This window comes from Hemicordylus capensis, chromosome 2 (genome assembly GCF_027244095.1).
Source record: "Hemicordylus capensis ecotype Gifberg chromosome 2, rHemCap1.1.pri, whole genome shotgun sequence".
Classification (NCBI taxonomy): Eukaryota; Metazoa; Chordata; class Lepidosauria; order Squamata; family Cordylidae; genus Hemicordylus; species Hemicordylus capensis.
The window spans coordinates 224,882,087-224,905,459 of NC_069658.1; the positions used below are offsets into that span (position 1 = coordinate 224,882,087).

At 52.0% G+C, this 23,373-nt stretch overlaps 2 protein-coding genes and 1 long non-coding RNA gene across 3 annotated transcripts in view; 1 reads left to right on the plus strand and 2 right to left on the minus strand.

The window, feature by feature from the left end:
• The window catches only part of TMPRSS9 (transmembrane serine protease 9), a 60,870-nt gene extending 43,576 nt beyond the window's left edge, over positions 1 to 17,294 (plus strand). The window contains 12 exon segments of the mRNA XM_053302981.1: positions 303 to 439; positions 567 to 891; positions 2,244 to 2,415; positions 4,011 to 4,282; positions 5,474 to 5,610; positions 6,934 to 7,154; positions 7,156 to 7,298; positions 8,511 to 8,627; positions 13,331 to 13,502; positions 14,345 to 14,610; positions 15,594 to 15,730; positions 16,886 to 17,294. Coding sequence (XP_053158956.1) covers positions 303 to 439; positions 567 to 891; positions 2,244 to 2,415; positions 4,011 to 4,282; positions 5,474 to 5,610; positions 6,934 to 7,154; positions 7,156 to 7,298; positions 8,511 to 8,627; positions 13,331 to 13,502; positions 14,345 to 14,610; positions 15,594 to 15,730; positions 16,886 to 17,047 — 2,261 coding nt within the window. The 3' untranslated portion in view covers positions 17,048 to 17,294.
• LOC128347823 (uncharacterized) lies at positions 4,548 to 11,407 on the minus strand. The gene is made up of 3 exons (XR_008317751.1): positions 11,122 to 11,407; positions 8,489 to 8,595; positions 4,548 to 5,583 (listed from the first exon to the last, which is right to left on the minus strand). It is a non-coding gene; the product is annotated as an uncharacterized LOC128347823 (long non-coding RNA).
• Positions 17,295 to 19,649: 2,355 nt separating the features above from the next.
• Positions 19,650 to 21,832, minus strand: TIMM13 (translocase of inner mitochondrial membrane 13). The gene is made up of 3 exons (XM_053297977.1): positions 21,637 to 21,832; positions 20,447 to 20,515; positions 19,650 to 19,914 (listed from the first exon to the last, which is right to left on the minus strand). Exons 1-3 carry the CDS (start codon positions 21,745 to 21,747, stop codon positions 19,816 to 19,818), a joined length of 279 nt encoding a protein of 92 aa, XP_053153952.1. The 5' UTR covers positions 21,748 to 21,832; the 3' UTR covers positions 19,650 to 19,815.
• Positions 21,833 to 23,373: the final 1,541 nt, after the last annotated feature.

Consider the following 23,373-nt stretch of genomic DNA (forward strand, 5'->3'; position numbering starts at 1 on the left):
GACTTGCCCAAGGTCACACAGTGAGTCGATTAAAGAGGTGGAGCTTGAACCGAAGCCTCAGACCGTCTCTCAAGCTGCTAGGCTCTACTGGTAAAGTGGTCCTTGCGATGGAAAAAAACCCCTACTATGGAAATGGTTTTTAAAAAATCAGCATTGCTTTCCTGTGCAAGGTTCAAGGTGGCAGCTGCTCTCTTCTCCTCCAGGGGGTGCTTGTGGTCACTCAGATGGTTTCCTCCTCTGGTCCTGTGTGGACCACTTGACCTCTCTCTCTTTCTCTCTCTCTCTCCTCTTCCCCTCTGCAGTGGTGAAACCAGAACTGCTGCAGAAGGCAACAGTTGAGCTGCTGGACCAGACATTGTGTGCCAGCCTGTACAGCAACGCGCTCACCGACCGGATGGTGTGTGCCGGCTATTTGGAGGGCAAAATTGACTCCTGCCAGGTACAGGCAAGGAGGCTCCTTGGCGCGGCTGCACGGGCCCTTCCTGTTGACTCTTTGGGCTCCTCCTGGAAGGCGAATGTCTTGGCTATGCCACAGAGGTCTTCCTCTTGCCCCCTTTCTTTCGCAGGGGGATTCTGGTGGCCCCTTGGTCTGCGAGGAACCATCTGGCCGCTTCTTCCTAGCGGGCATCGTGAGCTGGGGAATTGGCTGTGCGGAGGCCAAACGTCCCGGGGTCTACGCCCGAGTAACCAAGCTTCGGGACTGGATCCTCGACACCATCTCCACGTTCACTCCTCCGCCGGCCGTCACCCTCCCGATGACTCCTGCCACCGGGGTCCCCGAAGCGGCCTCGACTGTGGGCACCAGTCTCACCAGCACATCCAAGCTCAGCTCCAGCCCTACCCTGGGCTCCACTGCCACTAGCAGCCCAGCCACAGTGCCCCGGCCCCAAGGTAGGGCCTCTGCAGACACTGCGTCTTCTCAGGGTCTGGAATGAGGGTTGAAGGAGGGATTGTGGGATTATGTGGAACTGGCGTGATAGATCAACAAGACTATGCCAGGGTTGAGAGGGCTGAGTTGCATCGTTGCAGTCGGCTGTTTCTTGACCATGTCTGTGACCTTCATTGTCAGCAGCAGAGCATGCTTGGGGCTGGTGTTTTAGGACACAGGTGTCATCATAAGAACATAAGAACAGCCCTGCTGGATCAGGCCCAAGGCCCATCTAGTCCAGCATCCTGTTTTGCACAGTGGCCCACCAGATGCTGCCGGAAGCCACAGGCAGGAATTGAGGCCATGCCCTCTCTCCTGCTGTTACTCCCCCGCAACTGGTACCCAGAGGCACCCTGCTCCCAAGGCTGGAGGTGGCCTACACCCCTCCGACTAGTAGCCAATGATAGACCACTCCTCCATGAAGTTATCCAAACCCCTCTTAAAGCCATCCAGGTTGTTTTTGTTTTTATTTATTTTATTTATTTATTTTTACATTTCTATACCGCCTTTTGTTAAAAGAAAACCCCAAGGCGGTTTTTGGCTGTCACCACATCTCATGGCAGAGAATTCCACAAGTTGATTATGCGTGGTGTGAAAAAGTACTTCCGTTTGCTGGTCCTAGATTTCCTGGCAGTCAATTTCATGGGATGACCCCTGGTTCTAGTGTTATGGGAGAGGGAGAAGAATTTCTCTCTATCCAGATTCTCCACACCATGCATGATTTTATGGACCTCTATCCTGTCTCCCCGCAGTCGTCTTTTTTCTAAACTAAATCCCAGGTGTTGTAGTCTTGCCTCATAAGAGAGGTGCTCTAGGCCCCTGATCATCTTGGTTGCCCTCTTCTGCACCTCAATAGAAAAGAGGAGTACTTCATAGCTACCTGTGGTCCAGACAAGGCCAGTATCCCTAAGTGGCCCTAAATACGGTCAAAGGAGTCCTGGACTTTGTTGGCACATTCATTAGACTCGTTCACATGATTATAACTAGTCCAGGATCTGTGCCGGCTCCCGTTTTGTGATCTTGTGAGGGGGAAAGCAAGTTCGGAGCCGGGGAGGAAGTGATGGCCTGGGAGAGAGGAGCTGCTGGGTTAGATGACGCTGCCAAGGTGGGAGGAAATGCCATCCGACTCAGCTGCTCTCTCCCAAACCATCCCTTCCTCCCCCTCCTGGACCTTGCTTTTCCCCTCACACAAAACAGCTCCCCAAGGAGGGTAGGACACTTACCTACCCTCTGATCATCACTGGGCAAGCTGCCTGAGTTGTTGGGTAGGACGTTTATTCTCCTTCCATCACGGGTGGGTTTTGTCCCTGTGCAGAGTGCGGCCGGAGACCTGCTTTCTCCAAACCCATCAAGATCGTAGGCGGGCTGGATGCGGTCCGAGGGGAGGTGCCCTGGCAGGTCAGCCTGAAGGAGGGGCTCCGGCACTTCTGTGGGGCCACTGTCATTGGGGACCGCTGGCTGCTCTCTGCTGCACACTGCTTCAACCAGTAAGTATGAGCCTGTGAATCTGCCCTTGGCCCCTCCAGCTCAGGGTTGCTGGCTCTGACCGGCAGCAGCTCTCCAAGGCCTGGCCAGAAAGAGGCCCTTTCCCAGCCTGGCTGGTGAAGAAGCTTTTATGGAAAGTGGGACCACCTGCATGCCCATGAGCTGTGCCCCACCCCAAGTACCTGGCTGTTGGTTCTTGGGGAGTGCAGTAGCTGCCTGCACTTCCTAAGCACAACCCTGGGCACAGCTGCCCTTGGCCAGCCCTAATTTGAAGGATGGCCTCATGGAGAGAATCCTGCACCCAGCTAGCCTGGCCAACCTGCAGGACCACACACACATCCCAGAAGGTTGTTGTGATCAGTCTCTTTCAGCAAACATGATGCAGAGTCTAGTGGCTCCTGGTGGAGGAAGCTTTTGCGGCCTGCTTGCTCGGCTGCACGTTCATTTGCCATAATCACTTTATGTATCCATGGCCTGTTGGTAGGAAATCAGCTCAAAGCCATTCACATCCTGGAACAGCAGATAAGGGAAGCAAATGTGAAGTGAAGTGGGCTCCAGCAATTGTGTAGAGCAGTTCAGTTTCAGCCCTCCTGCAGATGTTGGGCTACAACTCCCATAATCCCTGGATATTGGCCACTGTAGCTGGGGATTATGGGAGAGGAGAGTTGTTCTTGTGGCAGCACATGACTTGTCCCCTTAGCTAAGCAGGGTTGCATTTGAATGGGAGACCACGTGTGAGCACTGGAAGAGATTCCCCTCAGGGGATGGAGCCGCTCTGGGAAGAGCATCTAGATTCCAAGTTCCCTCCCTGACAGCATCTCCAAGATAGGGCTGAGAGAGAGTCCTGCCTGCAACCTTGGAGAAGCCGCTGCCAGTCTGTGTAGACAAGACTGAGCTAGATGGATCAATGGTCTGACTCAGTATCTGGCAGCTTCCTCTGTTCCTATGAATTATAGTCCAAAAACAGCTGTGGGGGGTGGAGAGGGCTACGTTGAGCAGGCCTGGCATGGAGACAGGGAGTACGGCAGCACCGGAGCCGCCACTACCCTGCCGTTGCTTGGGGGCTCCAGCCAGCTCCCCCCCCCATTCATTGGGTACTCTGCCAGCTGTGATCCCAGAGCTGCCCTGATCCCAGTGAGAACAGGCAGCCCTTTAAGGCAGGCCTGCTCTCAGTGGCTTGTCAATTTCACCTTAGATAGAGCATCTACTCTCGGTGCATCCCTGCAGGTTTGGGGACACCATCAGGCTATGCTACATGAGATGGGTGGGCGGCAGCGAAGAAGGCAGGCAGGCGGGGAAGGGCGTGCAATCCTTAAAGCTCCCCCAGGGCCACCACCCACCTTGCTACGCCCCTGGGCTCCAGTCCCCAAAAGCTGCTGCTTCCACAGTAACTCTGGCAGGCTTCCAGGCACGACAGGAATCTCTTTTGGAAGAGGAGCTCCCCGCAGAGACTCCAGGGCTGGGGAGCACAGGGCCCCCCGGGGGCTTGCCCGAAGCGGATGGCATCTCACAGGACAGGGCAAGTTCTGTCACCGCAGGCCCCGATTGCACTAATGGTGACCGTGTGTGTGTGTCTTTTGTGTGCACGTGCTGGTAGCACCAAGGTGGAGTACATCACGGCCTTTGCGGGCACCACCTCGCTGTCCGCTGCAGAGAGCACCTCCCTGAAGGCCAGCATCAAGCGGGTGGTGCCTCACCCCTCCTACAACCCCATCCTGCTGGACTTCGACGTGGCCGTCCTGGAGCTGGCCCGGCCACTCCCCTTCAGCAAGTACATCCAGCCTGTCTGCCTGCCGCTGGCCATCCACAAGTTCCCTGTGGGCAAGAAGTGTGTCATCTCTGGCTGGGGCAGCATCCGCGAAGGCAACAGTAGGTGGCCTCCAGCGGCAATCAGGTCCCTAAACAGAACCCGGAATGAGGTGGGTGGGTGGGTGAGGGGAGTGATGGGAATGCCTCTCCCGCGTGGGCCACCTGCAGTTTTTAAAAGGACTCGTGTTAAAAAATAATTTTTGTTTTTAACAACATCTGCTTCCTAGTGAATTGGGGACACCTTTTTCAATCTATCAGTCTATCACACTTGTATACCACCTAAAACCTACATCTCTGGGTGGTTCAAAATAAAATGCAAATTAAAACAGAATTAAAATGTTTAAATTTTAAATTTTAACACAATGTTAAAAACTATAAGTCTAATTAAAGGCATGGGTGAACATTTAAAAGCCTGAGTGAACATTTTTCGTTATTATTTATTTATTTGTCTATCAGATTGGTATGCTGCCCCAAACTTCTGTCTCTTAGTTGACTAAATGTCTTTTTTATTTATTAATCCGGGGGTCCCAACCTTTTTTTAAACAAGTGCGCCCCTTCTGTTGCAAACTTTCAGCTCAGGTACTCATAGAGATTGTGTGTGTGTGTGTGTGTGTGTGTGTGTGTGTGTGTGCGTGTGCGTGTGTGTGTGCGTGCACATGCACACCCAGATTTAAATGTTACAGTTATGAGACAGGCTACTCCACTGGCTTACATCCAGTCTAAGCTGCTCATGAGTACTCCCACTGAAATTAATGGAACAAGCTTACCAGTCAGGAGCAAAGGAGGAAGGTCTTCACCCTCCTTCCCCCCCACCCTTCTGCAGCATATCCATGTTCAGAGTTTGAATATTGATCCACATTTGTGCAGGATGTCTTTTCAGCTCTAATAGGAATATGCACAAGGGGACTGTGTAATGTTGTGGAGAAATCTGGGGAAAGCAAAAAAATAAAATAGAAAGAGCCTTGCAGCACCTGAAAGGCTAACAGGTTTCTCATGGCACGTTTGAAGTGGACTCCTAAAGCCCATTTGGTCAGATGCATCAAACAGCATCCTGGCCTCTCTTTGGTGAATGGTTGTGATGAGGGTTGAAATCTTAGTTGTTCTTGGCAGGCAGAACCTACCAAAGAATCATGAATGCTCCAATCGACCCAAAAGCTCTCATTCTTTGCAAATAGGTGTGGTGGGAGGCATGCATTCCTCTACTTCCCTGGCAGGCATGTGCATTTCACTCTATCTCTGTGTGACCTGCAGTCTCCAAGCCAGAACACCTCCAGAGAGCTTCGGTTGGCATCATTGACCAGAAAACTTGCAATGTCCTCTACAACTTCTCGCTCACGGAGCAGATGATTTGTGCCGGGTTCCTGGAGGGGAAAGTGGACTCTTGTCAGGTAAGAAGCAAACTCACAACCTGCACCTTTTCTTCTGTTGAAACGCAAATGCCTCCAGTGTATGCTCCTTTCCTTGTAGGGATGGGGCTGTAGCTCAGTAGAGCATCTGCTTGCTTGTATGCAGAGAGGAGAGGAGAGGAGAGGAGAGGAGAGCTGGTCTTGTGGTAGCAAGCATGACTTGTCCCATTAGCTAAGCAGGGTTTATCCTGGTTGCATATGAATGGGAGACTAGAAGTGTGAGCCCTGTAAGATATCCCCCTCAGGGGGTGGAGCCACCACTCTAGGAAGAGCAGAAGGTTTCAAGTTCCCTCCCTGGCTCCTCCAAGATAGGGCTGAAAGAGATTTCTGTGTGCAACCTTGGAGAAACTGCTGCCAGTCTGTGTAGACAATACTGAGCTAGATGGACCAGTGGTCTGACTCAGTATATGTAAGCTTCCTATGTTCCTGTGTCCCCGGCTCACTCCCTGGCAGCATCTCCAGGTAGGGCTAGGATAGACCCCTGCCTGATACCTTGGAGAGCTGCTGCCAGTCATGAAGATTGGGGTTCCCAACCTGTGGTACTCCAGATGTTGCTGAACTACAATTCCCATCATTCCCAGTGACAATTTATAGCAACATCTGGAGTACTAGAGTTTGGGAACTCCTGATGTAGTCAATAGTGAGCTATTTGGACTGATGGTCTGAGTTGGTATAAGGCAGCATCCAATGTCTGTATGTGCTCCAGCCTCCTGATCATTAAGGCTGCTCGTTTCCAATTTTAGATGTCCAGAACTGCACACAAAAATCATTCTGTTGCTTTCAGGAAGGCTCTGCTTGAAAGAAGGGTGAGCAGCAGCTATGATTCCTGCAGGACGCCCTAAGGCAGGAGTTTGCCACAGGGAGTATTAGAAGGGCTCCCAGGGGGTGCTCAGAGCCCTCCTGCCTCTCCATCCACACTGCAGCCAGGCTATTCGTTGCGCATCTGAGGATCATCTGACTGGCAGGCTTCAGAAAACCAGCACACCCACTGAAATTAATAACTTCAATAAGATGGCTTAGGAGTAACTTAGTGTGGATGCGAGCCTGTGACTGGAGTCGCCTCCCTCCCTCTCTGTAACACTTAAAATTGTGGTTTTGTGTCATGACTGGTGAACACAAATCCACACAGAGGTGTGTGCTCTCTAGAGGGGAGCCTGGCACACGGCATTTTCCTGACATAGCTGAAGGCTCATCTAAATACTGGGGTGTGAGAGGCCATCGGACTGGAGGCAACCCATGACCCAACACCTTGCAGAGAGGCCCTGGCCAGTCCCTGTGTTGACATGGTGGCTTCCTTCTCTCCAGGGAGACTCCGGGGGACCCCTGGCCTGCGAGGAGACTCCAGGTGTCTTCTACTTGGCAGGGCTTGTGAGCTGGGGGGTCGGCTGTGCGCAGGCCAAGAAACCGGGTGTGTATGCTCGGGTCACCAAGTTCAAAGACTGGATCCTGGACACCATCTTGCCTCGCCTCGGCACCACGCCAGTTTCCACCACAGCAACCACGGCCAGCACATCTGCCTCCACCACCACTACCCCCCCCCACCATCTCCAGTCCACCCTTCACCAGCCAAAGAGCCACCCAGCCAGAGCCCAGCAGCAGCAGCAGCAGCAGGTCCAGCACCACCCGCAGGCCGCCGGCCACCAGCACCTCAAAGGCCACCCAGTTACCAGGTACTAGGGGGGAGTGGGGTATACAAACAAAGCCTTGTCACCGCGTGCCAGTCTGAGTGCGTGTGTGTATTGGGGCAAGGTGTGTGGTCAGGGTCTTCTCCTTCCCCAGTGGGGGTCACCCCGTTTTCAGAGAAGGATAAAGGCGGAAGCCAGATACTCCAGCCTCCTGCTCTCAAGGAGGATCACGGGCCCTCACTCCACCAGGTGGATGATCCAAACACAGTGTCTGATCTGAAAGATTAGCAGCTTTATTGGTAATCACTCCTGGGCTGAAGAAGCAGAAGCACTCCTGGGCTGAAGTCCTCCTTGTCAGATGCAGGAGGAGTCCAGCATGAGTCAGACCACTGGTCCGTCCTTCCAGCCCAGGACTACCTCCCCTCTGTCCAGCAGTCATGGCTCTCTAAGGTGTCAGAGAGTAGAACAACTCGAGAGTTGCCCTTTTCCTGGTGGTCCTCACTTAGCAGATCCCACATTTCTGTGTGATGTTCCTCCACATTCCCTTTTGAGCTTTGCACAGAAATATCAGCCGCTGTACACTGGCCTCACCATTGACTTCTCCTTTCTTGCCACCTGTGTTAAGAGAGTGTGTGTGTGTGTGTGTGTGTGTGTGTGTGTGTGTGTGTGTGTGTGTGTGTGTGTGTGTGATGGTATACATCTGTTGGCTGAGGATCGCCCTTTGAGCATCTGACCTGGTGGGCTTTGTTCCACACTAAGCTTCCCAGCACAATTATGTATAAGGTGCCACAGGACTCTCAGTTGGTCTTGCTAGAATAGAGAGGCTCCCCCTCTGGAACTGGGCAATGCAGACCTCCTTGTGTGCAGCATCCACCCCCAATAGTTCCTTGCAGAGAAGATTGTTCCAGCCTGCATTGCTGAACAATCCTCCTGAGGAACCAGTGAGCTTATGGGGGAGAAAGCCTGTCTTCTTTTCCAGACAGCCTGCTTGGGCTCCACTCCACCTCCTACCTTGCAGCTCAGCCCAACACCAGCAGGAAAAGGGGCAGTGTCGCCCCCGCATCAACCCATCACCAGAACTGTTCCTGACCCAACTAAGCCTCAACCCCAAATGGAGGAACACACTCCTCCATCTTCTGCCCCCTCTAACCTTGGGATTAGCCGCTTTGGGATTTTCTTAATGAAAGGCGGGGTATAAATTTAACAATAAAATAAAAATAAAACAATAAAATAACCTGCTTTCAATCACTTCCGCAGCAGTGCCCTGTACCTCATCCACCTTCAAATGCTCCAGCAAAGTCTGCATTGCCAAGTCGAACCCAGAATGTGACGGCGTCGTGGACTGCAGCAATGGGCGAGACGAATGGAACTGCAGTAAGCACCACCACCACTACTCTGCCCCGCCGCCGCCACTGGCTCCATGCATCCTCTGGTTCTACAGCCCCACGCCCTACATGCTCCGTATCCCGCACCCCAGATTTAATCCTGGCCCTGCTGAATCTGTCCCACCCAGGTGTGTAGGGAGGCCAGCAGTGGCCCAGGTTCAACCCGCCGCCAGCAGCCCTCTAGCCACACCCCCTGTGTCAGGTGTCAGATGCAGGGGCATGGTTGGGGCGCGAGGCGTGGCCCCTGAGCACGGCGGCCCGGGTTCTTTGAACCCATTTGTGCTATGGTGGCTCCGCCCCTCACATAGACTGTATTTTGCCACCTGACACTCTACCCTTCTATGAGGGCTTGACCTCATTGGCCCTCAGTCTAAACACCCACAGCCACCAGTTTAGGAGTTTTAGCTTTTTTGACTGGTTCCACTCCCAGTCACTGAAATCTCTCTCTCAAAACTAACAAGAACTCAGTAGTGTGGGGACTGAGGTGGGAACAAAACAGCAGACAGAGACAATGGTAAAATAGTGGAAAAACAAGAATAGGTTTACTGCAATAAAGCCTTCAAAAATTTAAAAAAACACACACAGTAGAGGACCAACCAAAGGAAAATTCAGTTAGGCAAGAGTACAATTCAAAACTATAAAAGAAGCTTGCTAGCCTCCAGCTCCCTCACTGCTAATTTCCCAGCAGCAGCTTCAGTGCTTCCTACTTAGTTAATCTACCAACCCTCCAGCCTTTTGGTTCACACAGCAGTCCGCTGCTCCTTCTCTCCAACCCTTTCTTTTTATTCAGTTCTCCCCCCCCCCCGCAAAAAAAAAAAGTATACACAACCCAATCAGGGTGATTGTTACCTCAGGCAACTAGGGATGTGCTCGAAACCCGATTCGGCATCCAAATCGTAGCACAATCCCTTTAAAACCGAGGACTCCATACATCCTGGTCCTCCACTCACTGGGCATCTCCCAGCTGCCCCTGTGCAACGCTGGCAGCTTTGAAGCTGCTCTTTTCCATGTTAAAGGGGCAGCTGGGAGAATTGAATAAAACCGTGGCAGCCCTTGGTTTTAAAGGGATTGTGTTGCAATGCAGACGCTGAATCACGTCACGAGCACATCCCTACAGGCAACCAGAATCTTCTGTCGCTGCCAGGGTTGTAGCCACCATTGTGCAGAGGGGTCCAAAGAACCCAGCCACCACTCTCTGTGGAGCCGCCCCATCCAACCGATCCATGCCCACCTGCGTCTGATATCTGACGCAGGGGCCGTGGCCATATGCGGAAATGGGGCCGCACGGCCCCGTTCTCAGGGCGCTTGAGCCAGTGCTGGGTTCCTAGCCTGGCTGGGAATGCATCTCTCTGCCTTTCAAGAGAGGGAAAGGTGTTCCCAGCCAGGTTGGAAACCCAGCAAAAAAGAGGGGAGGAAAAAACCCAACCGTGACGGAGATGAAAATATATAAAAAATCACATGTAGCAAACAAAGAATTGAAAAAATATTTTTAACAAGGGAAAATTTGTATTAATCTACAGTAGCAGACCAATAATGAAGTCGTATCTTATTTCTTACACCGATAAGAAAATAAATAATTGAACCAAACAGAACAATTCAAAATGCAGCACAAGTGATAGCATATACAACAATAATCAAAAGCATCTGGAGGAGATATTACTCAACAGGGCAAAAATGGGGCTGCTGAATAAAGTAGGCCGGGCTCTCTCAACTGGCCGACAATGCAGGGGAATGTCTGGATTCATCCACAAGGGCACCTGGGGGGCTCAGTCTGGGATTGAGGTGACCCACATTCCACTGAGGCCACACCCACACTCGGCTGGACTTATCTGTGTATCTTTCAACTTTTACTCCTGCACGGACAGCATTGAAACTACAATATCCACAATATTTTCTGGCAGTCATGTTTTGGATGCCTTTTTCATGTTCATTGGTTTGAGCCGTGTTTGTCGGCCAGTTGAGAGAGCCCGGCCTACTTTATTCAGCAGCCCCATTTTTGCCCTGTTGAGTAATATCTCCTCCAGATGCTTTTGATTATTGTTGTATATGTTATCACTTGTGCTGCATTTTGAATTGTTCTGTTTGGTTCAATTATTTATTTTCTTATCGGTGTAAGAAATAAGATACGACCTCATTATTGGCCTGCTGTATATTAATACATATTTTCCCTTGTTAAAAATATATTTTCAATTCTTTGTGTGCTACATGTGATTTTTATATATTTTCATCTCAGTCAGGGTTGGGGTTTTGTCTTCCCTCTTTTTTGCTGGGTTTCATTTCCGTGAGTGCCTTTGTTTTTGTTTAGGTTGGATACCCAGCGCTGGTTGAGGCGCCTTGCGGATGGGGCCATGTGGGGCCCCATTCCTGCATATGGCCATGCCCCCTGCATCTGAGGTCAGACGCAGGGGCGTCGCAAGGGCACCTAGGGGCTAGGGATGTGCACGGAATCAGCAGGGGCCAGTTCAAAGATGGGGGGTGGATACCTTTAAGGGCAGGGGGAGGGTGCTCTTACTCCTCCGGACTTGTTTCCCTTGCCGGCGCTGCATTTTCAAACGGTCCGGTGGGGCGGCAGAGGACCTCCCTGCTTCCCCGTTCCCTTGCTGGACCGGAAGTACTGCCCGCCCACAATGCCCTTAAAGGTATCCCCCCTGCCTTCGAACCGGCCCAACCGCCAGTTGTTTGAACCTGTTCAAAGGCCCATAAAAGGGCCTCCGAACAAGTTCGTGCCCATCCCTACTAGGGGCTGCTGGCGGCAGATTGCACCCATGCTGCCAGCGGCTCCCTACACACCTGGTCTCTGCCCGGAGACAACCAGTCAGAGCACATAGATACAGTCCCTCCAAAACCCATCAGCAGCACAACTTTTTACCTCAGCCTTAGCTGTCAATCAGAGGCTGCAACCTTTTAACCCCTGCAGAGCTTTCCAGAACCGGAAGGAACATAGAACAAACCAATACCAAGAAAATAATTTACAAAATATAAAGGGAAGGAGTCATTCCTTCAGACCTGCAATGCAAGTATCTCTCTCCACTGGCGTAAATTGCCTTTTCAGAGCATTACGACACTTGTGTGGTGGAGGGCAGGATTCTCAGTGGCTGTTAATCCTGGGAGGTCAGAGAGCTGTTGCGGCCCTCCTGCCATCTCCCCCCAACCCCTGTTGGGTTCCCTGGAGGCATCTGGAGGCTTCCGTTGTTAGAAACAGGGATGCTGGCCTGCACAGACCCAGCAGGGCTCCACTTGTATTAAAACTACCGCCGTTAATTAGAGTCTCAATCCAGATGTTGTGACTGTGAGCAAGACATCTGCCCCAAAGAGTAATAGGCACATAGGAAGCTGCCGCCTTATACCGAGCCAGACCCTTGGTCCATCTAGCTCAGTATTGTCTATACCAGGGATTCTCAAATTTGGGTCCCCAGATGCTTTTTGACTTCAACTCCCATACTCCCCAACCAAAGGCCACTGGAGCTGGGGATTATGGGAGTTGAAATCCAATAACATCTGGGGACCCAACGTTGAGAATCCCTGGTCTATACCAGGGCTGCTCAACTTAGGCCTTCCTGCAGATGTTGGCCTACAACTCCCAAAATCCCTGGCTATTGGCCATTGGGAATTATGGGAATTGTAGTCCAAAAACAGCTGGGGGGGGCCTATGTTGAGCAGGCCTGGGTACTGATTGGAAGCAGTTTTTCAAGGTTTTAGGCACGAGACTCTCCCAGCCTTACCAGGAGATGCTGCCAGGGAGTGAGCCTGGGACCTCAGATGCTCTTCCATTGAGCTACAGCCCCTTCCCCTAGCCACAAATTATTGTGGTTGGAGATGACAGGAGTTGTAGTTCAACAACAGCTGGAGAGTCAAGGCTGCTGTTGCAGTCTTTCTAGTAATCTTTTATGTTTTGTGGTTGATGAGAAGTTTGTCCCAAGGAGGATAGTGTAGATCTTGTGGGGGGTAGAGTCGGAAAGGGAAAGGGAGGGGAAGAGAAAATGAAGTTGTTTCTGAATAAACCCATATAGTTAAATCTGCATAAGATTACGTTGTGTTTATGAGGGAAGCAGCTATAAAACAATTGCCTATTCCTGCCCTAAGGGGAGTATCTGACAGCAGACAAAACTCACATGAAGTCACCCATCCAAATGCACACCAAAGCAGACTTTGCTTAGCAAAGGGCCTAATTCTTGGAATAATTCATGCTCATGGCCTCAAGACCATCCCTTCCGTTCATTTGGAGGGATGGGATTTCCATAAACAGATGGGACTTGCAAGGGTGACCAGCTACAGAACGTAAATGCAGAGCTGGAACCTTAAGTTACACAGTTCCAAGAGAACTCCAGCTCCTGAGAGTAGACAGGTTAGGAACATAGGAAGCTTCCACATACTGAGTCAGACCATTGGTCCATCTAGCTCAGTATTGTCTACACAGACTGGCAGCGGCTTCTCCAAGGTTGCAGACAGGAGTCTCTCTCAGCCCTATCTTGGGGATGCTGCCAGGGAGGGAACTTGGAATCTAGATGCTCTTCCCAGAGCAGCGGCTCCATCCCCTGAGGGGAATATCTCACAGTGCTCACACATCAAGGCTCCCATTCCTATGCAACCAGGGTGGACCCTGCTTAGCTAAGGGGACAAGTCATGCTTGCTACCACAAGACCAGCTCTCCTCTCCCATCCTCCTGCTGCTTTCATCCTGCTCTCCTTGCAGATTGTGGCATGACGCCAATTACAGCCTTCAGTAAGATCGTGGGGGGCAGTGGAGCTGCCCGTGGGGAGTGGCCGTGGCAGGCGAGTCTGTGGCTGCGGCGGAAGGAACACAAGTGTGGGGCCGTCGTCATTGCTGACCGGTGGCTGCTCTCAGCTGCCCACTGCTTTGACATGTGAGTTGGGTGTGATTGGATGGGGGGGCACCTCTGCTCCATGTAAAGGAGAAGGCCACTCCCAGGCCAGAGCTCTCACCCACACACCCGATCCTGGATTGTCCTCTGAGGGAAGCATGGGCAGGCACCTTGAGGAAGACGGAGCCCACCCCAAACTGCTTCAGGCATGCCCTCTGAGTGACTGAATGTTCCTTGGAGCCTCCTTCCCCACCCGCAAGCTGCCCTGTGATCACTCAACTTAGCCACTCTCCCTGATGCCTCCACTTTCCTCTCTGTAAAGCATGCCGTCAAGTCGATTTCGACTCCTGGCGCCCAAAGAGTCCTGTAGTTTTATTTGGTAGAATAGAGAAGGGGTTTCCCATTGCCTCCTCCTGCGCAGTCTGAGACGATGCCTTTCAGCATCTTCCTATATCACTGCTGCCCGATATAGATGTTTCAGCAGCGGGGATTCGAACCGGCCACCTTCTGCTTGTTAGTCAGGCATTTCCCCGCTGTGCCATTAGGTGGCTGTACCTTCTGCTAAACTCCCCTCTGCAGCCATGGACACTCCGTGGCCATTTTCAGGCTTCAGGTCAAAGGCAGAGGCTTGTTGTTTTGGTCCAGCTGACTACTTTGCTCTAAAGAATATTTTGTCTAAAGCAATGGAGAGCCTGGAGTGGGAGAGCCACAAGTGGGCAGTCTCCAGGAACATCCTAGCGTTTGGGCTTGAGAATCCAGGTGAGGCTGGTTGGCAGGCAAGAGGGAAGCTCTGTCCAGCTGAGTCCTCCAAGTCCCCCCCTCCCTCTAGGCAACTCGCATCGGGCCGAACCAGCTCCAGCTCTGAACCTGACACTTTCCTCCAGTTACAGCGACCCCAAGATGTGGGTGGCCATTCTGGGCACGCCCTTCCTGAGTGGCTTGGACGGGCGAGTGGAGAGGATCTTCCAGATCCACAAGCACCCCTTCTACAACGTCTATACACTGGACTACGATGTGGCCCTTCTGGAACTCGCCTCGCCCCTGCGCTACACGGGCACCGTCAAGCCCATCTGCCTCCCGGACAACTCCCACCTCTTCAGCGAAGGAGCGCAGTGCTTCATCACTGGCTGGGGATCTACCAAGGAGGGAGGTAATGGCTGCCCTCACACCTACGGGTCCAACGGTAGGCAACGTTGGCTGTCCGGCAGTTGCTGAACTCCCACTCCCATCATCCCCAGCCACAACAGGTTGGGAATGATGGGAGTTATAGTTCAACAACAACTCGGGAGCCAAAATTGCCTACCTCCACTAACCTTTACAGATGCTGAGTCCAGAAGCAACAAGTCTGTGGCTACTGGACTCAGCGGAGTCTACAGAGGTTCTGCAAACCCTATTCTGCTCCAGCTCATGCTGAAACAAACCACTTTCACACATCTACTACTTCTAATGGGGTAAAGAGGCACCTTTTAACGTGGTGATTCTCTTTGTTTAGCAGGGGGAGAGTAACTGGCCCTGTCCACCCCCAGCACAGCACCTCCAGTGACAGTTGCTGGTGTCTGTCTGATGTTTCTTTTTAGATTGTGAACCCTTTGGGGACAGGGAGCCATCTTATTTATTTATTATTTCTTTGTGTAAACCGCCCTGAGCCATTTTTGGAAGGGCGGTATAGAAATCGAATTAATAATAAAATAATAATAATAATAATTTATACACCCCCTTTCAATACATAAGATCTCAAAGTGGTTTACTTAGAAAAAAACATAAGAAGATGGTTCCTTGACCCCAAAGGGCTCAGTCTAAAAGACGTACAAAATATATACCAGCCACAGCTACTGGAGGGAGGCTGTGCTGGGAATGGATAGGGCCAGTTGCTCTACTCCTGCTAAATACAAGACTCACCACTTTGAAAGGTGCCTTTTTATCCTGTTAGCAGGGACATCCCATTCCCAAAGTGAGGGATCTGGACATAGGCAAAACAGCCTCAGAAAACTCAGGTTTCCCGAGTAAGATACAGATCTACGCACCCCTTCCTTCAGCTGTTTGCAACATTTCCCACTGTGCTCTTTGCACAGCAAACCACTTCTGCTCTACTCACAAGCACCACCTTCTTCTCCCCCCCCCCCCACCATGTAGGTCTGATGTCAAAGCAGCTCCAGAAGGCTGCCGTGCACCTCATTGGAGAGCAGGACTGCAAGAAGTTTTACCCCATCCAGATCAGCGGCAGGATGGTCTGTGCCGGGTTCCCACATGGGTCCGTTGACAGCTGCTCTGTGAGTCCTAAGCATCACTTGAAAGGCCAGGGAACATAGGAAGCTGCCTTATGCCCGAGTCGGACCTTTGGTCTATCCATCCGGTACCGTATCTGAAATTAATAGGACAAGTACACGTGTCCCCCGAATTCCAATAAGGCTGCTTTAGGAGTGACCGTGTGGATGTGAGCCAGTGACTGGAGTAGCCTGTCTCCCTTACTGTTACACTTAAATTTGCGCTTTTATGTATTCAGGTTTATGCAGACACATGGATGCACGCACACACATTTAAATGTATTATGAGCTGGGCTACTCCAGTCACAGGCTTATATCCAGATTATGTTACTCATAAGCAGTCTTACTGAACTTAATGGGATAGGTTTACTTGTCCTATTAATTTAAACTAGCCAACCCACACAGAGCATCTGTGCGCTTTTGGGGGCCGGCTGTTCCCCCCTCCCTCCTGACCCACTCTCTTGCCCTCCTGCCCCACTCTTTTGCCCACCCTCCTCCTGCCTGCCCTCCCTCCCCCACACCCGTACTGAGCATTTTACCTCACTGGACGGCGGGTGGCCATTTTCAGCCAGACCTCACCACTGCCACAGGCCCTCCTTACCAGGCGGTGGGTGGGCGGCCAAAAAGGGCCCCGCCGCCACTGTTCCTCCACCCGGGCGGCAAACAGGGAAGTCCCGCCACCCGTTTCCCTCCCGCCTCGGCCTCCAATGGAATATTAACTGGGAGTACTCATGAGCTGGCTTACATACAGACTAAAAGCCAGCGACTGGAGTAGCCCGTCTCACAACTGTAACATTTAAATTTGTACACACATGCAGACAATATCTATGGGGTACCCGAGCTGAAGGGTTAAAAAGGCTTGGGAACCCTTGCTCTACACTGACTGGCAGCAGCTCTCCAAGGCTCCAGGCAGGCGTCTCTCCCAGCCCTACCTGGAGGTGCTGCCAGAGATTGAAGCTGGGACCTTCTGCATGCAAGGCAGATGCTCTGCCAAAGCCCCATCCCCTAAGACATAACGAACTGTGGCTGGGGGTGATGGGAGTTGTGATTCAGCAATGTCTGGAGAACCACAAGTGGCCTCTCTACTGAGGTGGGGTCAGAGGGTCCCCCAAAGCGCCAATAGTGCCATTTTCAGCCATGCTTCTTCCTTGTCCTTCACAGGGTGATGCGGGTGGCCCCTTGGCCTGCAAGGAGCCTTCGGGACGGTGGTTTCTGGCAGGCATCATCAGCTGGGGGTACGGCTGTGCCCGGCCTTACTTCCCTGGCGTCTACACCAGAGTCACAGCCGTGCGGAGCTGGATTGGGCAGAACCTCAAGGTGTAAACCCACCGTGCACTCAGGGAGAAGAGGCGGGGCAAGGAAGACGGGCTGGCACAACTGGCTCACTGGGGCAGCGTGCCCAGGAGGGCCCCTGCCTGACTGCCAGGGAGACGCAACCGGAGCTGCCTCTGCCTTTAACAAAGGAGCAAATTTAGAAAATGTGGTGTATTTTTTAAATAAAGAGGCCCCCATTTCACTCCAGCATCAAGCAGGTTCCAGGAATTGGAGGGGCAGGAGAGGTCTTCCCGCACCCATCTCCCATGAGCTTTGGTTATTTCCTCTGCACGTCAGGGTGGGCCGCAGACAACCACCTCAAATTGTCCCAGGAAGATTTGGGATCAGGAAAGACCCACCCCCACCCCAGTCTGGCTGGAGACTTGGGCTTTCCTTTGCTTGACAGAGCCTGCCTCTCCTGGTGGGGCTTCCGGCTTGCAGGGGAGGACTGGAGGCTGGGGCCCCTGTCGTAGCCCTTCCCCACCCTAGGCTGACACACACACCCATACCAAGATGTCTGTGTTTCTGGGGTAGGGGAGCCCCTGTTGTCTCCTGGAACCAGAGTGACAGACACATTAAAGGAACCCCTTTGTGGAGCAGGAAGCTGTGTGAGGATTCTGTGCTGGTCTGGTGGGGTGGGGTGGGCTACGCAAGCAAAGCCCTGGCGATTCTGCTACCTTCAGCTTTCATTTGAGAAGAAAAGGCACCCCACTCACGATTTTCAAGAAAGGGCTGAGAATGCCCTCTGCTCCCCAACCGGTCGGCCATCTAGTTCCTCTCTTGCCAACCACCCTGGAGGCTCACCTGACTTAGAACTGGGAGCTGAATCCCAGAGAAAGCAGAATTAAGCCTCTTCCTTGTGGTGGTGCCAAGACCTGCAACTAGGTGGCACATGGAGGCTGAGGGATATGCCCATCATCTTGACTTGTAGAATCACAGAAGGTTAGACCCGGAAGGGGCCTTGGAGGTCTTCTAGTCCAACCCCTGCTCAGAGCAGGGAACTGCTCCAAGATCCCTGACAGGTGGCTGTCCAGCCTCTTTGAAAACCCCTGGTGAAGGCGAGTCCACCACTGCGTAGGGCAGGCTGTTCCATTGTCCAAACAGCCAGGAAATTCCTCCTAATGTCTAGCCTGAGTTTGCTTGCTTGCTTGCAATTTCAACCCCTTGCTTCTAGTCCTCAGGAGCAACAACAGAGAACAAGTCTGCTTCTCCGGCTATGCCACAGGCTTCCAGATCTCTGAAGATGGCTTCCAGCTCTCCCCTTAGTCATCTTTCCCCCAGTCTAAACATGTCCAGCTCCTAATCCCTGTAAGAAGGATTTCTAGGAGTTGTTGACTACAGCTTCCATCCACAGCTGCAGTAGTCTTTGTCTGGGGATTATGGGAGTTGTAGTCAACAACATCTGGCGATCCCTGCTATGGGGAAGACTGCTCCTGATTATATCAGGGAGCCGCATCCGAGCCAAGCCTAGCAGAGGGAACTCTTTTTTACAGAGGACCAACCAGTCAGGTAGCAAAATCCACTCATAGGAACATAAGAAGCTGCCGTCAGACCACTGGTCCATCTATCTCAGTATTGTCTGCACTGACTGGCAGCAGCTCTCCAGGGTTTCAGGCAGGCGTCTCTCCCAGCCCTACTTGGAGATGCTGCCAGGGAGGGAACCTGGAGCCTTCTGCATGCAAAACATGCTCTACCACTGAACTACAGCCCCATCCCCTAAAGGGAATATCTTAGAGTACACACATGCAATCACCCATCCAAATGCAAACCAGGGAGATCCTGTTTAACAAGGGGAATAATCCATGCTTGCTGCTGCAAGACCAGCTCTCCTCCCTGGAGTACACCTGCACTCACACTCTGGAAGGGTGCCTCAGATGAGCCCCTCCGCCGCAGTGGTTATGCAAAGCCAAGCAGCCATTGAAGTTTTACTGCATCCTTCTAGCCTACTGCAGGCCCTGGGGGGTTGGTGCTTATCACATAGCCATTCCCGTGACAGGGCTGGGGTTAACGCCGTGGGGAGAGAAGGGAGTCCTCCTAGCCAGCGTTCAGTCCCCCAGTGAGCAAAGACTTGGTTATCCCAAGGAGATGCAGAAGTCAAATCCTCCCTGGAAGGCACACAGCAGGAGACATCACCACAAAGAGATTATGTGGAGCAGCAGCAACAGCAGTTCCACCCCCCACCCCACCTCCAGCAAAAGCCCAAGAGCAGCTGGTAGCCTCCAAGGGGGTTTGAGGCAGTGTTTCCTCCAACAGAGATTCCCAGATGTTGCTGACTACAATTCCCATAATCCCCAGCCAAAGGCCATTGCAGCTGGGGGTGCTGGGAGTTGTCGTGAACAACTTCTGGGAATCTCTGTTAGAGGGAAGCCTGGTTTGAGGAATTGTTTCTTGGCGGCTTCTGAGGTGCCCAGCAAGGCTCAGACAGCCCCCCTGAGCAGCGAAGGCCCAACCACAGGCTCCTTCCAGCCTCTCTTGCTCCTGCGACCTGGCTCTCCCTGTGCCACCAGCAGCTTCCTTCCATCAGCCTGGAGCGAATAAATCAGGCCCCGCCAGGAGTCCGTGCACCTCACGCCCCAGCAGGACAATGGAGAGAAGAGGAACCAGACCGTGCCACAGTTACATTTTAATTGCCACCAGGCAACCCTGGCCTCAAGCCCTGTGCACCTCCGGCCCATGGCACCACCTCCTGTGGGTGCCTGAATCAATTCCTTCCCTGAGCCTAGAAACCTCCCCCAATAAGTCCATGCTGGGGTTCAGAAGCCCTCTGCTGCCACACATCACATGTTGGCTCTCTCTCTCTGCAGTCGGGAATTGTAGGCCCGCGAGACTGTGTTCCAGGCGTCCATGTACCGGTCCATGCACATAGCGATGCATTTCTGCAGAGAGAAAGGAAGATCCACACAGGACACGCAAGCGTGTGCATGGGAAGGGGATCAGCACCAGGCCTCCCACCAGCAAGCCCATAACTCAGAATAATGGAGTAAAAACAAGGGGGTGCATTTAGCTAAAAACAGCACTCAGAGGAAAGATGGGAACAGACATGCCTCAGGAACATAGGAAGCTGCCATATACTGAGTCAGATCGTTGGTCTATCTAGCTCAGTATTGTCTTCACAGACTGGCAGTGGCTTCTCCAAGGTTGCAGGAGGAATCTCTCTCAGTCCTATCTTGGAGATGCTGCCAGGGAAGGAACATGGAACCTTCTGCTCTTCCCAGAGCAGCTCCATCCCCTGAGGGGAATCTCTTCCAGTGCTCACACTTCTAGTCTCCCATTCATATGCAACCAGGGTGGACCCTGCTTAGCTAAGGGGAGGGGACAAGTCATGTTTGCTACTACAAGACCAGCTCTCCTCAGAAAGATGTCGGCAGTGGACTGACCATAGGATGCTATTTGGGGCAGGGGGCTCACCTGCTCAGAGTTATCAAGGGAACTTCCGGGTTTCCCGATGCATTTCCGGAAACATTTGTCTGTCATCCGCTGTAAGGAGAAGAAAAGGCTGGAGCAGAAAATGCAGAGATCCACAATGGATGCATGTCCCACTATATCTGGCTTTCAGAGGAAAACTGGCTCTGAATACAGGGCTTGATTGTGACAGAGCGCCCCATATGGAGGCTCTATCACAATTAATAGCTGCTTATAAAGACTTATAAAGAGTTACAGAAATTAAAGATATGTAATGAATTCCCAGATGTTGATCACAACACCTAGCATCCTCAGCTGCAAGTCTTTGGATAGGAATTATGGGAGTTGTAGTCACCTTAAGTGGCGCAGCGGGGTAATGCTTGACTAACAAGCAGAAGGTTGCTGGTTCGAATCCCCACAGGTATGTTTTCCCAGACTATGGGAAACATCTATAGCGGGCAGCAGCAATATAGGAAGATGCTGAAAGACATAATTTCATATTGTGCGGGAGATGGCAATGGTAAACCCCTGCTGTATTCTACCAAAGAAGTCGAAATCAACTTGACGGCACACTTTACATTTAGTCAACAACATCTGGGAATCCCTGTTACAGGGGACCTTGCCTGTTAAGTCACAATGACTGAGAATGGAGCTTTCGTGTTCAGAGGCAGACTACCTTTGAAAGTCAGGAAAGGGTCATAGAACGGGCTGTTGCCTTTACATCTTGCTTGTGGGTCGATGGGTTTGTCACATTGCTGACCTTTGGAAGGCAAAGGAGAAGGGGAGGAGCCAAGCAAGCACAAGGTGGAGTCTCCAGGGTACAGGACTTCCGCTATCTGTGAATAACATGCGCTCGTCTCTTTGCTGGTGAGTTTCTAAAGGATTAGCGAGACATTAATAGACCGCAAACATCTTAGCAGCAGCAGCCGCCGCCAAGATAAGAATGGAGCCTCCATGCATAGGAGTAGCCCACCTCTCCACGACCACGTGCTCGCTAATTGAGAGGGGCAGAACTGTTGTCTTCGTGCTTTCACAGAGTGGCTTCTGTGCTGATCGAGATCCATGACAGTACCGGAACAGAAACCCCCAGGGGGCAACAGTTTTGCCTCCTTGTATGCAATTGTCCACTAGAGAATGATAGACTACCATGTCCATGGAAGTTCCACTGCCACACGACCTTCTCCACCACCACCTACCTGCAGCAGCTCCTGGGCGTTGGCTACGGCGATCTGCACCTTAACTTGCTCCATGAGTGCTCCCGGGTCCATCCGCGACCCCGACCCGAAGTCTCCGTTTCCTGAAGCCATCCTGACCTGCGATCCAGCGGCAGAGAGCAGTTGCGCATGCGCAGTGGTAGGCTCACGCGGGTAGTCGGACTACGCTTCCCGGCACGCCCTCCTCCCGGAAGCAGATAATAGAGAGTTCATCCCAGAGAGGCCGGTGCCAGGGCCCTTCTAAGTAACTTCCAAATTGAGATTGCAGAAGCCGTTGTTGTTGTTTTTTAATTCTCAGGGCGGAAATAAGAACTGCTGGCCTAGAAACCAATGGACGTTTTGATTAGGCAGCCGGCAGCAAAAGGGAAAAGCTCCTGAATGTCTTGTTCCGTGTGGGGGGAAATGAATTCCTCCTGTAAAGCTCCAATATAGCGGTCTTTCACGACTGTGTTAGCGCTCTAGCCTTTCCTAGTTCTATGGCAGTGGGCGTGGTCAATTGGGTTTGAGCATAGAGATAAGTGGGAATGCTGGAGCTGCATGCGTCCTTCGATTTCCGGCCTCCGATGTAGACTAGAATTGCCATTTCTTCAATCCATATACTGCATTGGCACTTCCTGCTATGATCTCAGGGTGGCGCCTGCGCTTCTTCTCCCTCTTTTTATTGTCACCACAGCCCTGTGAGGTGGGCCAGGCTGAGAGGGAAAAACTGGCTCAGGGGGCCATCTTCACATCAGGTATTTGAACGCAGGGCTCTTAAACAACCTGGAGATATCGCTGGACTACACCACTCTTGCCCACTATGCAATATGTGAACGAATTTTGGGTGGCATATTTCTCCTCTCCTCCTGCAAAGGGCACACTTCTGAGCCAAAAAGCACCCCCTCCCACTCTGCACAAGGTCAGGAGTTAGAGCTCCCTCCTCCTTTGTACCTGCTTCTCTTTTATTTTACTTGCGGAGGCGGTGGCAACAGACTCTCTCAGCAGCAGAGTCTTTCGGGAGCAGCTACTACTCGGCCAAGGACCTTCAGAAATAATCCTGAAATGTTTTGATTGATTGATTAAGTGTTGTCAAGTCGATGTCGACTCTTAGAGACCACATAGAAAGATTCTCTCCAGGATGAACTGTCTTCCACTTGGCTTCTGTCTTCCACTTGGCCTTTAAGGTCTCTCAGTGGTGCATTCATAAGAACATAAGAACAGCCCTGCTGGATCAGGCCCAAGGCCCATCTAGTCCAGCATCCCGTTTTGCATAGTGGCCCACCACATGCTGCTGGAAGCCACAAGCAGAAATTGAGGGCATGCCCTCTCTCCTGCTGATATTCCCCCACAAGTGGTACCCAGAGGCACCCCGCCCCCAAGGCTGGAGGTGGCCTGTAGCCCTCCAACTAGTATCCGTCAATAGACCTCTCCTCCATGAAGTTACCCCTCTTAAAGCCATCCAGGTTGTTGGCTGTCACCACATCTGGTGGCAGAGAATTCCACAAGTTGATTATGCGTTGTGTGAAAAAGTACTTCGGTTTGTTGGTCCTAGATTTCTCGGCAATCAATTTCATGGGATGACCCCTGGTTCTAATGTTATGGGAGAGGGAGAAGAATTTCTCTCTATCCACTTTCTCCACACCATGCATGATTTTATAGACCTCTATCATGTCTCCCTGCAGTCATCTTTTTTCTAAACTAAATAGCCTCAGTGTTGTAGCCTAGCCTCATAAGAAAGGT

What these genes read in the sequence shown, in the direction of transcription:
- TIMM13 (XM_053297977.1), bottom strand. Translation starts at nt 21,747, where the DNA reads ATGGCTTCAGGAAACGGAGACTTCGGGTCGGGGTCGCGGATGGACCCG. An exon ending in ACGCCCAGGAGCTGCTGCAG is followed by an intron (nt 20,516 to 21,636) that starts GTAGGTGGTGGT and finishes TTCTCCTTACAG; the next exon opens with CGGATGACAGACAAATGTTT. An exon ending in CCCTTGATAACTCTGAGCAG is followed by an intron (nt 19,915 to 20,446) that starts GTGAGCCCCCTG and finishes TTCTCTCTGCAG; the next exon opens with AAATGCATCGCTATGTGCAT.